General features: G+C 40.4%; 1 protein-coding gene across 1 annotated transcript in view; it reads left to right on the forward strand.

Annotated features, from left to right (window-relative positions):
• LOC140227991 (uncharacterized) overlaps positions 1-19,232 on the forward strand; it is a 207,218-nt gene that overhangs the window by 120,332 nt on the left and 67,654 nt on the right. Inside the window, exons 11-14 of the mRNA XM_072308389.1 lie at positions 3,027-3,118; positions 14,813-15,110; positions 16,439-16,569; positions 18,036-18,142. Of these exons, the coding sequence (XP_072164490.1) occupies positions 3,027-3,118; positions 14,813-15,110; positions 16,439-16,569; positions 18,036-18,142 (628 nt within the window). The remainder of the gene's footprint in view (positions 1-3,026; positions 3,119-14,812; positions 15,111-16,438; positions 16,570-18,035; positions 18,143-19,232) is intronic.

Consider the following 19,232-nt stretch of genomic DNA (forward strand, 5'->3'; position numbering starts at 1 on the left):
GAAAGCACAAGCCCAGCATGTAAAGATATACTCTACTTGACATCAACATCCCACGAGTAAATCAGTATAAATACCTTGGAGTCACAGTCATACATGACCTCCGTTGGAGTGCCCACTGTCAGTCTGTGCTTTCTAAAGCTAACCAAACCCAAAGTATGTTGCGGAGGACTCTGTCTCCATGTTCCAAAGAGGTGAAAGCCCAAGCCTACAAGTCACTCATCCGACCACAACTTGAGAATGGAGTTGAAGCCTGGAATCCCTATGAGGTTACTTCCATCAACCGATTGGAACAAGTACAACGAGCTGCTGCCCGATTTGTCTACCAAGACTATAGACGTGCATCTCCCGTCACAGCGTTACTATCTAAGTTGAACTGGGACCTGTTACACACCCGCCGACTTCTTGCGCAAGCAACAATGTTTTACAAGATCACAAACTGGTGAACATCTCCTTCCCAGCCATCATAATCCCAGCAACTTATATTGGCAGAAATGACCACCTCCTCAAATACTCAGTCCCGGAAGCCACAATTGATCCATACAAATATTAATTTTTTTCCCAAGAAAAACAAAACTGTGGAACCGCCTACCATATTCTACAGTTACTTCAAGAACTCCTACTGCCTTCCAAGAGGCTCCCCTCCCATCTATTCGGAACATGCAGCCTCAGTAGGATCCAGAATACTATAAATCCACCGGCTTGGTTTTTACTTGCACATGGCAAAATTTTTTATTTTGTACAATTGATAATATTGCCATCGGTAAATACACTCTGTCCGTCGGCCGTTGATGTCACCGTGTACCATTCCAGTGTAGCTTCCCACGAAAAGCTGCAACAGGGATTACTGCTTCAAGGTTCAGGGTTCAAGGTTTAAGGCTTTCCCATCACTAATCAACTTTGAAAATGATATCAGTGGATTTGTCGACCTCCAAAACATAGAAATCGGCTCATACATCACACATGTTCGGCATTTATTGACAATTTAAGAGCAATTTTATGGCCATGGCGGCCATTTTGGGGGCCATTTTGGACGCCATCTTGGATTTAAGGCTTTCCCATCACTGATCAACTTTGAAAATGATTTCAATAGATTTGTTGACCTCCAAAACATAGAAATTGACACAAAAATCGCAAATAAAGGCCAACTAGTGCCCATTTTATGGCGATTTAAGCCCGCGGCGGCCATTTTGGACGCCATCTTGAAAATAGGCCCTTTCCGGTAGTTGGATTTGAGTAGATTTTTAGTATGATATTTTGGAGGTCAAATCCTACCCAAAACCGTTGAAAAACCTTTTGTATCAATTTTTTGGGGGTAAGGCTATTTTTTGTGGTAGATTTACCCGACTAACCCCCTTTATTTTCTTTTAGACAAAAGAAATAAGGAAAAAATGGAGGGAGAGCATGTGCAGAATGCCTGGATCCGCCTCTGCTACTCCCATGCTCAGAGACTCATTTTACAAATTTATTTGTGGATACAGTGCACTCCTGTTATAACGAATGCAGTAATAATTCTCATTACAGCGAAGTAAAAACTTGGGTCCCAAATCTATCATCCACCTTTCTTTAATTTACTGTTCGGTTAAAACAAAATTTCGATATAAAAAAAAAAAAAAAATGCCTGTCCAAATGACATTCGTGTAAGAGCAAAATGAAAAAAAAAAAAATGTGCAAAAGACCAAGCAAACAACCATTTCTTAAGGGGTCCTGTCCCTTTTGCCCTACTCCCATGCTCAGAGACTTATTTTACAAATTTATTTGTGGATACAGTGCACTCCTGTTGTAACAAATGCAGTAATAATTCTCATTACAGCGAAGTAAAAACTTGGGTCCCAAATCTATCATCCACCTTTCTTTAATTTACTGTTCGGTTATAACAAAATTTCGATATAAAAAAAAAAAAAATGCCTGTCCAGATGACATTCGTGTAAGAGCAAAACGAAAAAAAAAAAATGTGCAAAAGACCAAGCAAACAACCATTTCTTAAGGGGTCCCGTCCCTTTTGCCCTACTCCCATGCTGAGAGACTTATTTTCCAAATTTATTTGTGGATACAGTGCACTCCTGTTATAACGAATGCAGTAATGTTTCTCATTACAACGAAGTAAAAACTTGGGTCCCAAATCTATCATCCACCTTTCTTTAATTTACTGTTCAGTTATAACAAAATTTTGATTTAAAAAAAAAAGAACTGCCTGTCTAAATGACATTCATGTAAGAGCAAAACGGAAAAAAAAAAATTTGCAAAAGACCAAGCAAACAACCATTTCTTAAGGGGCCCTACCCCTTTTGCCCCCCCCCCCCCCCCCCCCCCCGAGTTCAGACACTTGATATTATGCAAAATTGTAAACAATGCTCCTACCACAATTAATGTCCAAATTAACCTGTTGAGGACGGACTTTTTTTGCTACAACACACATTTCCCATAGACACCTGCCCGAGTATGCTTGGGACTCGTCCTTAACGGGTTAAGGTTCTAAGCCAAACCAAAAATAAAAAATATACAAATATTGTCATCAAATCACCCATATGGCACGAAAAGTGAGGGGTTTGCCGTAAGTGTCAGCCATTTTTAAGGGTTGCTATGGGCAGGGGGTCATTACATACAGATGGTTACTAAGGCAGTTTTAACCGTACTGAAAACATTTGTCTGCTTCCAGCAAGTATGATAGTACTGGATTTGTGAAATGATAGCAAAGTTCATAAGAAATTTGGGGAAAAAAAGAAATATAAGTTACATGACCAAAGGTGATACTTTCAATAGGGAGATGGTGAAATCAATCACTGTACAGTGCACTCCCGTTAAGATAAACTTGGTTATAATGAAATTCTCGTAAGGATGAAGTAAAAATTAAGATCCCAAACTTATCATCTATACAGTGTATGTCTTTATATACTTTACTCTTCAGCTATAACAAAATTTTGAGATAAACTAAGAAAACTGCCGGTCCCAAGGACTTCCATATAATGGGAGTCACCTGTAAATGGCTGCGGCAGTAAATAGCACCCTTTCATATTATCTGCTTGCAGACTCTGGAGCGGTCTCAAATAGCGTTGGCCTCCATCTTGAAGGTGACAAGAGCAGGATCCAGAGGATATCTTCGGTTGATTCATTTAATCAGGTCAGTGTTATATGCACTGCATTTGTTATCTCTTGTATCAGTTAATCTTTTGTGTGAAGATAAATAAAATTGTGAGCAAAATTGAAATGTCAATGACAATGGTATTACCATTTGAAGGCTGGTGAATTTTGACATACACAGGCATTTCTGTCAGAAGAAGAAATCTGCCATGGTCAGGTGACTGTCATGTTTCTTGCATAGTGCATGCATCTCATGGAAAGGAGGTTCTTCTCATAATGTCCCTTTTGGTCTGGGCCCCGTTTCATCAAAAGAGAAAACTAATTTAAAGCCCAGAAAATCCATGATAACTCTCCCAAATCAAGTATAAGTCTATAAACCAACAATAACTTCCAAATCAACTGTAAGTCTGTTTTATCAAGAGACCCAAACTTGAAATCAGTTTTAACTTCCTCCCAAATCAACTATAAGTTTTCACAACTTCTCCAAATCAATGATAACTTTAGAGTTGTTACAAATCAGCTATTAAGTAGAGACCAGCTAGACCAGTTAAGGCAATTTACAGAAGAAAGATGGCTGTCATGCTTTCCTAGTCTAGCTGGTGTCTTGTCACAAATGTTCATCTGTTAACTGCTCACTTTCTCTTACATTCAGTTACATTTCTTCCATCTAGTTGTGGTCTTTTAGGCTGCTTTCACATAGAAGTATACTATTCGGGTATTCGGGCTCGTTTTTCGAGGGCACGCGAATAGCTTGAATCGAACGATAGGATTTCCTCACACCGGTTCACATAAGAGGGCACTATCCGAAAGTACCAAATACCTGCGCAAAGTATAGCAAAGTGGGAATCGAGCTTGTTCGATTTTCTTGCAGCGTATACCGTCTCTCATTTATGAAATAATGACACTTTTGGTCTGGATTTGCCCGTTAGCAAATATAAGCATGTAGACCGACATTCTGATGCAGTTTAGAAATTGTTAATAAGATTTGCTGCGATGTAGGAGGAAGAAATCCTCACTACATGGGATGGTGAGTTGACGGTGCGGGTGATGGTGTATTCGGTGCTCGAATAGCGAATAGCGAATACCGAATACCCAATACTTCTATGTGAAAGCAGCCTTACTTGCACATGATTCACGATCGACATGCATTGCTCACGCGACTGCTGCACGCAAACACCCAGATCAGTCTCAATCCCACCTTGCGCGCCCGGCGCCTCGGCCCGCTCACCCATCAAGCCAGCAAGAGCAAGCAACCGAGCGCAGCTGGAACAGCATCTGTGTGCAATGCATAATCATGCCAAAGAATATGCAAGGGAAACGTAGGTGATTTCTGACGTGTGTAGGACTACGTAGACGCTAGTTTGTCAGTAGAGACTAATTGTTTAGTAGGCCTATACGAAAAGCAAAGAGTATAGTTCTATAACAACGCACGTAATGAGGTGGCAAGTACAACGAGTACGACTAAAGTCGTAACGTTGGTACTAGGTCTAGAATTTCGATGTGACATGTAGACTCGCAATCTATTCTTTACAAAGCCGTTCTGAGCCACAGCTGTGATAAAAAGTTAATTCACCACACTCTCACAAGTTTCCAAAATCCAAACACACAAGACTTGAAAAGCATACACAACCTGCACCTTCAGTCCCACTGCTGGGTTTTTTTATGCCTCCGCCACGAAGTGGTGCCGGAGGCATTATTTATGTATTGTATTGTTTTTACGCAGACAGTACTGGAAACCAGCCTTGTCCTGTTTGTTTGTTTTTTTATTATGACTGAATCAATAATAAGTCATGGTGATCAGCTGTAACTATAAGTCGGTTTTAAGTCTCTTCATAAAATGGAAACTTATAGTAGATTGAAAGTTATAGCCAATTTTAAGTCGATCATAGATACACGTATCAGTGATTTCACAATCAATGATAACTCTATCTTGATAAAACGGGGCCCTGGGCGTATTTTGTGTATCTATCATTTGTGAGGTAATAGTGATATTCTCTTCGAAAATCAGCATACTTAACACACAGAGAGAGAAGGAATCTAGATATTGGCCAGAGGGGAGTTTGTTTGCAGAATCTGCATAAAGTTTAGAAATGTCATGACATAGAGAAAGACCTGAGAAGCTTGTTTTTGTGGAATGTAACTTGTGCAAAGAGACTTGTGGTCTTTGATATTTAAATCAGACATGATCTTGATATTATGATCTTAACCAACCCCTGGCTTAAAAATGAGGACTTGATGGTGATCAATGGAAAAAATCCTCCTTGATATTCATGTTTTTAACATAGCATGAGATGGAGACTCGCATGGTGGTATAGCCACAGTTTTTAAGCCATTACTTTTGGGCATCATCTATGATATGTGTTTACTGGCCACCACATTTTATTAGGAATAGATTCACCACTTGAAGTGGTTGAGTTGTTGTACTGGGGGTTTTTAAATGTCCATGTGGACCAATTTCACCTGCCTGCAAATTACCAGTTTCTCAGGATAAATAACAGAAAGATGTTAATTCCGCCAATGCTAATGGGTCATTAGCAACACACCAGGGATCACCAGTGTTTCGGCCATTTAAGCAATGGACACCTTCCCCTCGCTGGCCGGTGCTGCATTGGGATTCCCTAGACAGCATCCCCATGGCATCTCAAAACACTCGCCATCAATAACCTCTCTTTTACTCCAAATTGCCAACAATCTCTCTACACCCCCCTATTCCCACCTACCCCCCCCCCAAGCCTTCCCAACAATCCAGAATTTGTCTCCACTGCTCCACAAATCCTCTTAATCCACCTTTCCCCCTCCCTACCACCTACTCCCATTGCTCTGACACACCTCCTCACCGATTGTCCATCAAATCCCCTGCACCCCACCTCCACAGTATGCACCTCTGCTCTCCACCCCCTTTTCTCACACTCCTCTCTCAACTCAGCATACCTATCCAACTTTTCTTTCTCTTGCCTCATCCATCCTTTCCCATGGATGGCCCCTGCGGCGTTCAAACGAACTACGGAATATCCCGTAGGTGGCTCGATATGGGTTAATCAACCCCTGAGGAAATGTATGCAACCATCAAGCTATTATTGGGGTCATCTAGTAATACTTTTCCAAGTTGATACAATAAAAATGATTTAAGCGATGATTTTGCTTCCTTGTTTTATCAAAAGATTCAAGATATCAGATTGTCACTTGATCTTCAATGCCGTCTCTTCCCCTTGCGTGGCCAAAATCTTTCGCTACAGAATCAATGTGCAGTGATGCATGTATTAATTTAGTTTAATTTTATGCATAGATTGATCTTTATGGTATGGAAAAAAAAGTAATTTTAACATCAAATAATAGAATTCTAGCATTTAACCTGTACTCTGACACTTAACCTTTGACCCACTGACCCTTAAATTCCCAAGAGAATTTTTATCTGGTAATACATGTATACACTAAGGTACAAGAAAATACAGTCCAGCATTGTATCGATATGGGGGCATAATTTTGTTGATGGGCACAACTTTGTTCTTTCATACATACATATGCCAAAGGAAATCTCAAAACAGTTTTTAAGTTATGCTTTCCACAAAATTTATTACAGTCTTAGGATGACATATTTGATGGTACTACATGTTCCTGAAAGTTGGACAACCTATGGGGATTGTGCCTTCCTTCGAATGGCTCATCACTATGGAATATACTTTTGGATAATGTTCACAACATGCACAGCCTAGATACTTTTCAAGGACATGTTTTCTCGACTCTTGTACTGAGACTATAATGTGAGATCATTTGTTGTTTAACAGATAGTTAAGTATTGAATATGAAATGTTATCTAAAAAGAGCAAAAGAAAAAACAAACCAAAAAAAAAGGCTATTCCGAGCATCCCCAATGATGAATAAAATAAAACCAAAACAAATCAACCACAATGAAACGCGATTTAAGATGTGGATACAAATGCGCCACCTGCTCCTGTTACGTGTACAAACGGGCATGGCATGTGGATGCCATTCAATGCATGCACCATACACAGGGAAACCAGCAGGCTTGCAATTTTTGTATCTGCCATTAACTGGCAAACAAGCTTGAATGAAACGCATTGTGTATTTCGGCTCTATACGCTGAGTGCTGGGGAAGGTGTCCGAGAAATTTGACTCTCTCAGTAAACCAATCAGAAGGCGCTGTGGTTGCTAGGGGCGGAGCTTAATCTCAATTGGTACCATGGCACGGATTGGTGATTCTCGCCTGGCATCGCTGCTTGGACATTGTGTTTGAGCAAGAGGTGAATCTTCAAAGCCCGTTTTCTTGTGTTATGGATACATGTGCATTGTACTATCATTTCTGGGCACTTTATTGTTCCGTGGAGGAATATGTAAATAAAGAGTTCGACAAGATGACCGAGATCGACCAAACACCTTGTTTGAGAGTCTGGGTATTTTTGGTGGTTATGATGGTTCGTTAGGCCAAGTTAACCTCCGTAACAAATTGGGGGCACGTCACAGGAGTTCGGCAGGGTTTCTGCGGACTTAGGTGATTTGGTCGGGCTTGATATGATCCCAGGAGTGTTTTTTTTGTTCTCGCTTGTCCGATGAATTTCGGTGAGTAGCGTGGTGTAGCACTCTATGCTATGTCGTGGACATGGGCGATCGCGATACAGTTTACGTCGCGTCGTGCAACTACGTACAGTACTGTATGTGGTTTGCATCGTGATTGTTACAGTTTACTCTATGTGCAGGTGTTACGATTTGAGAAAGCATGATGCGTTTATGACGTAGTGTGTGTGTGGACGCGGAGTGATTATACAGTTTGATGTAAATCGGTCGTCTCTCTGTCTGCGTGAGGGAAGCTTACGGTCGTATTTCGGATCGAAAGGGTTAATTTGACACGTGCGTAGTGTTGAGGATGGTTTAGCCCGGTTATACGCTGCGTGTGTGTAGTGTCTGCGTGGAAACGTAGGTCACACGTTGGTCGTTGGTCCCGTACGTGGTGGTTCGTGTGTGGTTCAGCACACGGGTGATTCCACGGCGGTCTGTATGTGGTTTAGCATACAGGTGATTTCACGGTGGTTCGTGTGTGGTTTAGCACACGGGTTATTCCACGGTGGTTTGTATGTGGCTTAGCATACAGGTGATTTCACGGTTGTTCATGTGTGGTATAGCACACAGGTTATTCTACGGTGGTTTGTGTGTGGTTTAGCACACGGGTTATGCCATTGTTGTTCGTGTGTGGTTTAGCACACGGGTTATTTCAAGTCGGTTCGTATGTGGTTTAGCATACGGGTTATTCCCAGTCGGGTCGTGTGTGGTATAGCATACGGGTTATTGTTTATAGGGAGACTGGTTTTCTTCAGTTGAAAAGAGTTTTTCAGCTGGCTGGCTGGTGATAGTCAGGTTTTCTTGTAGCACTACTAATTGTACATTACTGGTGCAGAATGGAAAAAGATCAAGAGTTTTCCATTGAGAAGTTTGTGGATTCACCCACAGTTGAGGAGTTGCTAACCTTGAAAAAGGTTGATTTGTTGCGTGTTGCAGAAAACTGCAAGGTTCCTGCTGTGAAGAATACAATGAAAAAGTCAGAGATTACACAGCACACAATCAAATTTCTTGTAGATGAAGAAGTATTTCCCCTCCAGGCATTGCGTAACATATCAGGTAGTCCCCCTGGTGATGTGCAAGGGAGTGTAGAAGTACGTCTGAAAGAGCTTGAACTTGAGCAAGCGAGAATTGAGTTAGAGAGAGAGAGGGTTTCTCTAGAAAGGGCTCGTCAAGTCGGTGAGAGAGAGTATGGTGTAAGTGTCAGTGGTGGGCATTTTGATATCGCCAAAAATGTCAGAATGGTCCCTGAGTTCGATGAAGGAGATGTGGATAGATATTTCCTGCATTTCGAACAAGTGGCGGATAGCATGGAGTGGCCGAAAGAAAAATGGCCTCATCTTCTGCAGACTAAGTTAAAGGGAAAGGCATGTGATGCTTATGCTTCACTTTCACGCAAAGAAAAGCTCAGGATTATGCAACAGTAAAAAAGGCAATCGTGAACGCGTACGCCTTGGTTCCTGAAGCGTACAGACAGAAATTCAGGAATAGTAGAAAACTAGAGTCACAGTCATTCAGAGAGTTTGCAAAAGTGAAGAAAATTGCCTTCACTTGTTGGCTGCAATCAGTAGGCGTGGCTACTGTTGAAGATTTGCGGGAACTTGTGCTACTAGAGGAGTTTAAGAGGTCGCTACCTCAAGAGGTGCGTTCGCATATCGAGGAACGAAAAGTGAAAACTTTGTCGGTAGCTAGTACAATGGCTGATGAGTATACTTTGTCCCATAGTCATGGAAACAGGTATGTAGGAAGCAAATATGCAGCTCCTAATCGTCTAAGTGTTGGCAAGACAAATTTTAGCAGTAAGACAGAGGTGAAAGCTGGTCTAGTGGTAGAAAATGAGACTGACAAGAAAGGTAGGAACACTGAGAAGCCTATTGTGTGTTTCCATTGTAGGCAACCAGGGCATGTGAAGTCTAATTGTCCCATTCTGAACAAGAAAAAACAGGAAAGAGACAAAGAAAAGAAGTCTCATCCAAATGGATTGGTGAGTCGTTTTGCAGTCGTTTTGCAGTCAGGCCTAGTTTCAGGAAGGGTGAGCCTTGGTGTTAGGAAGTCACTTCCTATGGATGGTGTAGCATTGATATTAGGCAATGATCTTGCAGGAGACAAAGTGACTATTCCAGTGGTCAGTGCAGTCCCTTTGGATAAAGAAGGAAATGAGACAGCTGCATTGGTTCAGGAATTCCCTGAAGTGTTCCCAGCTTGTGTAGTCACACGTTCCATGTGTAGAAAATCAGAGGAGTCTGAAATGAAGGCTGGTCCAGGGGATATCGGTCTAGAAGGGAGTTTCGTCTGTCTGTTGGATGATGCAGAAGTAAGCAAACCCGCAGCATCAAAATCACATCAGATAGGGGATGAGTCTTGGCCTGTAGATGAAACTGAGATTGGGTTGAACAAGAGCTCTTTGATTGATGCACAGAAGAATGATCCACAGTTGGTAGCATTGTGTGATAGTGCTCTTGCTGAAGAAGAAGCACTGAGTGAAAGGACTTGCTACTATATGAAAGGAGATGTGGTGATGAGGAAGTGGATGCCAGTTGACTCTTCTAGTGATGAAGAATGGCGAGAAGTTCACCAAATTGTCATTCCAAGAGTATTTCGTAAACATATTTTGAGTGTGTCGCATGAGTCAGCTCTTGGTGGTCATCTTGGAGTCAATAAGACAGTTCACAAGATTTTGAAACATTTCTTTTGGCCTGGCTTGAGACGGGATGTTTCAGATTTTGTAGAACTTGCCATGTTTGTCAAGTGGTGGGGAAACCTAATCAGAAGATTCCTCCTGCTCCCCTAAAGCCCATACCAGCATTTGATGAGCCGTTTAGCACAGTTATCATAGACTGTGTTGGTCCTTTGCCAAAGACAAAGGCTGGACATGAGTACTTGCTCACTATGATGTGCGCTTCTACGAGATTTCCAGAAGCTGTGCCACTTCGGCGTATCACTGCACAGAACGTTAGCAAGGCGTTAGTGAAGTTCTTCACAACGGTTGGCTTGCCAAAGGTGGTGCAATCAGACCAGGGTTCCAACTTCACTTCAAAGATATTTCAGCAAGTGATGCGTGAGTTGGGTATCAAATGTGTTACCTCGAGTGCCTTTCATCCACAGAGTCAAGGCGCTCTGGAGCGTTTTCATCAGACGCTGAAGAACATGATGAGAACATACTGCTTTGAGGTCGAGAAGGACTGGGATGAAGGCTTGCTGTTGTTTCTTTTCTCGGTGCGAGAGTCTGTGCAAGAGTCCTTAGGATTTAGTCCCTTTGAGTTAGTGTTTGGACACGAGGTTCGTGGTCCATTGAAGGTCTTGAGAGAGACGCTGTTGGGTGAGGATGAGTCACCTGGTTTGTTGAATTACGTGACTACGTTCCGTGGTAGGCTGACTCGTGCACACGAATTTGCAGCTGGACATTTGAGAAACAGTCAAAAGAACATGAAGCAATTGTTTGATAAGAGGTCCAGGGAAAGGATGTTCAGTCCCGGTGAAAAGGTATTGATACTGCTGCCCATTCCTGGTAATCCTCTGTGTGCTCGCTTCTCTGGTCCCTATGTCGTGGAGGAGAGATTGAGTGATGTGAATTACATCATTCAGACTCCAGACAGGAAGAAAAAGAAACGGTTGTGTCACATCAACATGTTGAAGAAGTATGTTGAGAGAAATGCAGGTGAGAGTGCGAAGCCAGTCATGTTTGTGGTAGGAGCAATCCAAGATGTCCCTGTTCCCAAGACGAGGAAGGAGCTGATGAGATTCATCGGCATGGCCGGATACTACCGTCGCTTCTGCCATAACTTCTCGGATGTTGTGGCACCCTTGACTGATCTCCTGCGGAAGAATGTGAAGTTCCAGTGGTCAGCAGCATGCCAGTCTGCCTTTGACCAAGTGAAGGCAATCCTGTCGAGTGGTCCTGTATTGGCAGCGCCGGACTTCAAGAAAGGCTTCAGCCTAGCTGTCGATGCCAGCGATGTCGGAGCAGGCGCCGTGCTGATGCAAGCTGATGACGATGGAGTGGACAGACCAGTCTGCTACTTCTCAAAAAAGTTCAACGCGCACCAGCGGAAGTATTCTACCGTTGAGAAGGAGATCCTAGCGTTAATTCTTTCGCTCAGCCATTTTGATGTCTACGTGGGCAGCACAACTCAACCGATTGTTGTGTGGACTGTTTACAACCCACTGACATTCGTCAACAGAATGAGAAACAAAAACCAGAGACTAATGCGATGGAGTTTAATCCTACAGGAGTATAACCTTGACATTAAGCACATTCGCCGAAAAGAAAACATTGTCGCGGACACACTTTCCCGTGCTTAATTGAGACATCTCAATGTTTTGTCTTGTTGCCAGATGCAACATTTGTGCAAATGTATTTTATGTTTGTAACACTTTCAACAGGTGTAATTTTGTTTTGCAAGTACACAGGACAGTGTGTGTACATCATGTATATGTACACGTATGCATCTTGCATGCACTATAATTGTGATGCCAACAGCATGAATGGCACTTTGAATGTGTAAATAACAACATGGAAGTATCTTCAGACATGTTTGTGTTAATAAGGAAACACAGCAAACTATATTTGTGCTTTGAGTCACTCACCGAAAGAAGACATTATAGAAGGCTGTTTTAAGTTCTGCTAGCCATCAACAGTTGTCAAGAATGTGAGTTGTTGGTAAAATGATTTCAAACAGGTAGTGTCGCTGTTTGTATAGAGAATGTGGTGTATCGAGTAATGTAGGTACAGTTCAGGTATTTGAAGTTTCATACTTGTACATGTAATGTACAGGTATCGGCTAAATTTGTTGTGGCATATATCCGAAGTTTATTGGATGTTGCCTTTTGGATTTAATTAGCTTGTATACTGTATTAGGTACAGAAATTATATAGTTATACATGTACAAAGCTTTTGCTCATTATTATAGCTCAATCATTGCCTTGGCAAAGGTGTTCAGTATTTCACAGTTGATCCAACATACCAACAGGCATATATTTAAGCTGACTGTGTTATACCAGGATGTATACAGGCAGGTATACACTCACTTATTAAGCTTAGATGTACACACAGGTTATCATTAAGGATATTTCATTCAGGTTTATTTGATGTGTTGTCAGGCAGGTCATACTCTTTGTGTTTTGTATGTTGACAGGAAAGTTTTCAGAAACATAAGTAGGATATATGACATTTGTTGATGTTTTGATGTTTCAGTAGATGCTGACACAACGTCTACAGGTATATGTAAGTGCACATATCATGGAATATGATATTTTGGTTGTAGGTAATATGATTACATCAGTTGGATTATATGCAGTTACTTCTTGAAGAGATGACGTGTTTATGATCTTCGTACACAGGTTAATCATTATGACAGTGTAAGATTGACTTATATATATGTTCTAATGAGGAAACCATCTGATTTTGGTACAACGTGTATTGTTTGTATGCATGACATGATTGCATAAAGGTTAAGGTGTTGAGAAAGTTAATATTGTAGTATTCAGTGTTGCACAACTACATGCAATTCCAGTATGCTGTAACTCACAAGCAGCAGTAACTAATGAGAGTGTTAGATTGGTACACGTTGATTGGTACTAAAGTTGTACATGTTTTATCACAGGTTGTGATGATGATATAACCATAGCATACTTCGTTTATGTGTTCTTATAATGATGCAACCATGGTAACCTCATGGAGTTATAAGGGTGAATTTGAAGAGGAATGTACAATGCTGTTCCAAAGGTGCCAAGGTAAGAGTCCATTTGATGTTAAATGATGTTAAATGCACTCTTTTAGGGGGGAAGTGTTGTGGATACATGTGCATTGTACTATCATTATGGATACATGTGCATTGTACTATCATTTCTGGGCACTTTATTGTTCCGTGGAGGAATATGTAAATAAAGAGTTCGACAAGATGACCGAGATCGACCAAACACCTTGTTTGAGAGTCTGGGTATTTTTGGTGGTTATGATGGTTCGTTAGGCCAAGTTAACCTCCGCAACACTTGCAATTTTGACGATATAAATTTTGTCAAAATAAAAAGTGTATTATATTTCACTTTATATGCCCACTTTTGGTGCTGGGGAATACAAGTATTTTATATCAGTGCAAAACTTAAGAAATGGGCAATGAGATCCACTGAAAAAATGAATTTTTAAAATTCCCGACTTTTGCCTGAAACCATTGTCACCGGTCACAAATTGCATAGTGTCCTCACAATCATTATCAACAGCCCGTATTCCCGTCTAGCAATACAATGCATGTTCAGGTGGGCACATTTGTTATCCCGACGTGGACCTTTTTTTTTTCTTTTCCTTTTATTAAAAGATGTTATATCTATAGTTGTTTCTATGCCTTAACATTTCCATGGATGTTCCATGGCCGAGTGGTAGAGTAGCGGTTTTGCATACACGGTATCAAGACATAGATGCTTGGAACAGCCCTTTTGGGGGGAGTTTGTTTTTTTCTTTTGCTCTTTTTAAATAAAATTTCCTAATTTCAATACTAACTATCTGTTACGCAACAAATGATCCCACATTTTAGTCTTAGTTCAAGATATTTCGAATTTTTTTCCTTATTTTGTAGCACTGCAAAACATCTGTATATACTTTATTAGAATTCAGTTTACGAAAACAAAAAAAATATTTAACGGTGCCTATCGTATTCAAAATAGCTTCCAAAAGATATGATTTTTATTTGATGTTGTACCCTAGCTCCCCTTTTAGATGTTGAAGGTTTTTTTTACTTTGAAATAATGAATTCAAAATTTTTTACAATGTCTACAAGAAAATTATTCTCCTAATTGCACCTTTTGCTGACCACATACAACTGTAGCCATGGTCCAACCAACCCCTTACTAGAAATTGCATAGAGCCATCACAATCATGAGCAAACCATATTCCTGTCTAGCAATGCAAAGCATGTTCATGTGGGCACATTTGTTATCCCAACATGGACGTTTTTTTTCTTTTCCTTTTACTAAAAAATGTTATATCTATACTTTGCCTTAAGATTTCCATCGATGTTCTGTAACCGAGTGGTAGAGTAGTGGTTTTGCATACACGATTGTCCGTGCCCTAGTGGATACAAGGTTTATTAAACAGGAAGTACATGAATTGTCACTGTACTGAATATCTTATCATATGTACTTAATTTTCCATGTGTCCGTTTCACAGAGATCCCACCCGAATGAAATGCTGACAGGTCTGCGGTACTTTGAGCGAGCCATCAAAAGCAATGCAACAAGTAGTGGTGGCAGTGGAACAGTTGCAGGAACCAATAACAGTACCAGTGGTGGTGTCAGTGGGCAAGGGAGTGGGGTTGCTCCCACTAAGACTAAGAGCCATTTCAGCTGGGGTACTGTTGAGATGATGTCACTGGCTAAGTGTCTGCTTGCTCTGTGCAGGGAGGCCCAGGGAGTCTTGGCCAATGAACCAAGGCTCATAAAGCTGAGTGCACCCTCCTATATTCTTGGTGAGAATGTAGATCAACTCTTTGTGTAGGAAGAAAAAGACATTATACCTTTGTATGCACTTGCAATGGAAACATTACTGGAATGCAAGCTCTATACGGTGTAGAGGTGGCAGAAAATATTCAGATTTGCTCATACTTTAAGTCAGCTTGTTTATTTGAGTCTATATGCACAAGTAGAAAAAAAAATGTCTTTCGAGTGTATGATAATGCTATAATCTTCACTTTTAGAGGATCTACAAAATTAAGACCTACAGGGGTGATCAAATCTTTTTGTTAGTCATTTTGTAAATTGCCACAACTTTTCAACATTTTACTTTGTGAAAAATGGGACAGAGAAAATAAGGCATACCACATCAAACATTCTCATTTTTAAAATCAAGTTTGTGTCTTTGCTTCCCAATTTGTAGTATGAAACTCATTCAAATCTGTTGTTGAAATCTGTTGTTTGCAAAAAAAAAAAGGTTGGGAAATATTTCATGCTATCTCATCCAAAGTTGAAAGGGCATTGCACTTGTTAAAATTTGGGCATATGTGATGTGGTTGTGTCAATAATAATGTAACTTTTTGTTTATTAAAGGAATAGATATTTGACATTTCTAGCAATGTACTACTTTATCATGGTATGACCAGAAATGTAAGTCAGATGAAAGTTTCAGGACAAGTTCAACAATTTTAACAGGTTGCAAAGGTTTATTGAACTTGTACTACTACAGGGCAATTAAATGCTTTTGAGCAAAATATGATGAGATATGTCTAGAGATTAAGGTCAAATATGAAAATTTTAAATGTTGAGGCCAAGAGGAAATATCAGAATGGTGATGTATTGATGGTGATGTGCAAGTATGTAAGGTGGTAGCATGTGTTACATACTACACAGTATTTTACTGAATAAATTTATGTCTTCTTTTGGAAGAATAAGGCAAATGTCATCGTGGTATATCAGATGTAATCGTATCTTGGTTTTATGCAGAGACCAATGTTTGGGTACATTTGTCAATATCATGATATTAAATGTATTGTCTCAAGAGGCTATTGCTATTTTTGTTAAAAGAAAATAAGACTGGGATACATTTTCAGTAAACAAATAAAACCAATGAAGTCCATATGACAGTGTATTTTTCAAATGTTGTACTTGTTCTTGAAATCAACAGTGCATGTATCGTTGCTATTGTCTCAGACATATAGAATATTGCCAAATATTGTGCACAGGATGTTATATATATTCTGTTTGACTAAAAAGTTCCTTGTATCTCAATATCTCAATGAAGAAGTAATAGAAAACATGACATGTGTGTCACTTCTTTCTCTTGGCACATACAAATGAGCAGGTGACATCCACGGAAACTTCCATGATTTGGTGTGTTTTGAGAAGGCACTATGGCGAATGGGTCCCCTTCTCACCCCATGCTCTTTTCTCTTTCTTGGAGACTATGTGGATCGTGGGGAACATGGTGTTGAGGTGAGAAAAAAAAAACATGAGAATTTAGATTTCATCCTTTGATACATGGTAAGTGTAGGTCCTAATATAATTAGTGGAAAAGTGAGCAAAGAAAATGGGATTCCATCGGGATTCGAACCCAAGACCTCCGGATGCTAGCCCGGTGCTCTAACGACTCAGCCACATTTCTTATCAGATTTTCTTCAAATTTGGCAAAAAGGTGCATTATAGAGAATTGAAGATGCCTATATTGTTTTTGGTGGTGGCGCCCTCACTTGTTCCATCTTAATACATGAAAAGTTAAATTTAAAAGGGTCTGCTTGTGTGTGCAACGCTGGCCTTGTTTCTGGACCGATTTTTTTCAAATTTGGTATGTAAATGTATCATAGTCAAATCTATGCACCTACACCTATTGATAATGCTGCCCTCACTGTTATACCTTTTACAGGGTCAAAGGTCACCCTGATCATGTCAAAATTTGCAAAAATGCATGCTTATTTAGGCAATAACTTGATTGTTACTGGATTTTACTCAGACTTGCTAAAGAGGTGTATGGATGGTCATTCTACATGAAGGACACAACAGTTTGTGGTGATGGCGCCCTCAGTGTTCCGACTTGGAGGCCATGTCACATTTCTTGTATATGCTGTATAAGCCACATTTCTTGTCGGATTTTATTCAAACTTGCTATGGAGGTTTATGGGGAGTTATTCTAGGTAACAAAAGTTTTCATTGCCAGCGCTCTCATTGTTCAAACTTTTATAGGATGACATGTCATATTCCTTATATGTGCTATATATCCTGCAACAGTTGCCATATTATACAATATTCTGGCCTGAAAAGTAATCCAGATGGGGTATGGGACGGGTTCAGGAGATGCATGTGCTTGATTGCGAGTGCTCTAGTTTTAAGAAGGATTCAACGTTTATTTGATGAAAATTGGTTTTCAAATGGCTGAGATATCAAAAAAAGTGACAATAATAAAAGGCAACAGGCCACGCCTTTTATTAGAATCTCTTTGTTTCACCTTGTGTTTGGATATCAGCCATTTTAAAACCGATTTTCATCAAATAAACTTTTGATACCCCTTAGAATTGCATGCTCTTTGACATCTCATAGAGTGGTTTCTGAATATCTCGCAGAACGTTAAAAGCTAAATCATCACCTCAGCCAGAACTGTACACACCCTTTAAGCTATTCACAAGACTGAAAACATCACATATTTGCCCTTTGTCAGCAAATGCAATTCTTAATTTGAAATAATGCAAGCAAAACAAAATAAACAGATTTTGTATATGAATCACTTCACACAAGGTTAAGAGTGTCATTACACTCAATGTATCGATAAAACTTCAGTGTTTACCTCACCTGTCAGAAGAGACATTTCTTCCACAAGTTGCTGAATGTCTGTTGTTTAATATCTTTTATTTCTTGATGTAAGCTAGTATACAAATAATTTTATGTATTGTATATTCCCCTTTGCCCAGGTCATAGCATACCTTCTGTCCCAGAAAATCTTAGCACCTGACAAGTTCTTTCTCATCAGAGGTAACCATGAGCTACGGGCTGTACAGAAGATGTTCCATTTTGAAGCGTAAGTATTACATTGTGAATCAGCTCATTCATGTTTGTGCATTATGAGTGCCTTCTTTTGAGCTTATGCAGATATCCTGACACACCTCTTTGCTATTGTAATGAGACAAATGGCATGTAAATTCCCGGTTGTTTTGATTGTAAATGTGCATGTCTTTAATTGCAAAAGCAAAGCCAAAACAAAACCCCCAGAAGGTGAGCACGATACTTAAAGCACAGGATGCATCAAATTCCACCCAGCGAGGGTAATATGTGATAAAGAAGTCAGCAGCAGGCTTGTCTGTTACAAACCTCTCCTCATGGCAGCATAGCTAAGAATGAGAGAATTTCTCACGTCCCCAAGCTATACACTGACCATCTGAGTCATCACTGGTCTTTTGTTTCAGTCAAGTTCATAAACATAAACAGAGTGCCTGTTGAAATTTCTGAAATACGGCAAATCATACATCAATAGAAAGCTAAGAGCGTGAACAATGTCAATATGGCATTTTAGATACCCGAAGGCTTAATCAGATGGAACAAAAAAGCTGTATACTTTTTGCTTTCCTGACTGAGAAACAGCTACGATTTCGGCTCCCTTTTAGATGACGTCAGCCAATGAATGAAGTACAACTGACAGCCCAGCGGCAAACTGCAAAACAAAGATGGTAGCATGTCCGAAGCTCCGCTCTGAACCATCTTTGCTGCGAAATATAGTATCTTTGCAGAACGCACAGCATGTTGGTGTTTGCGCAGAAATCAGCCTAAAGATCAGGCGGCCTTAAGAGGGCTTTTTATCCTCACTGAATCGGCTCTAGTGGAATGTCCAAGCCTAATTTATCCCTAATCTATGTTTACCTCACTGATTTTATGAATTAATCAGAAAAAAATATCCTGTTTTCTTTTCTTGCACAGATCTCACATCTGCCTTCCAAAACACAGCGCTGTTCAAAACTACATATAGCCTATGCCATATACGGCGCACGCAGTTACCGCTTAGCTTGTGTTGTAAGTATGGGAAGCAGTAACCGCAAACACGTTACTGGTGGTTACCACCGCGCGCGCCGGGGGTTTGAACAGTGCTGTGTTCGTGTTGGAAGGCAGCTTTGAGA

This window comes from Diadema setosum, chromosome 4 (assembly GCF_964275005.1).
Source record: "Diadema setosum chromosome 4, eeDiaSeto1, whole genome shotgun sequence".
In the NCBI taxonomy this organism is placed as follows: domain Eukaryota; kingdom Metazoa; phylum Echinodermata; class Echinoidea; order Diadematoida; family Diadematidae; genus Diadema; species Diadema setosum.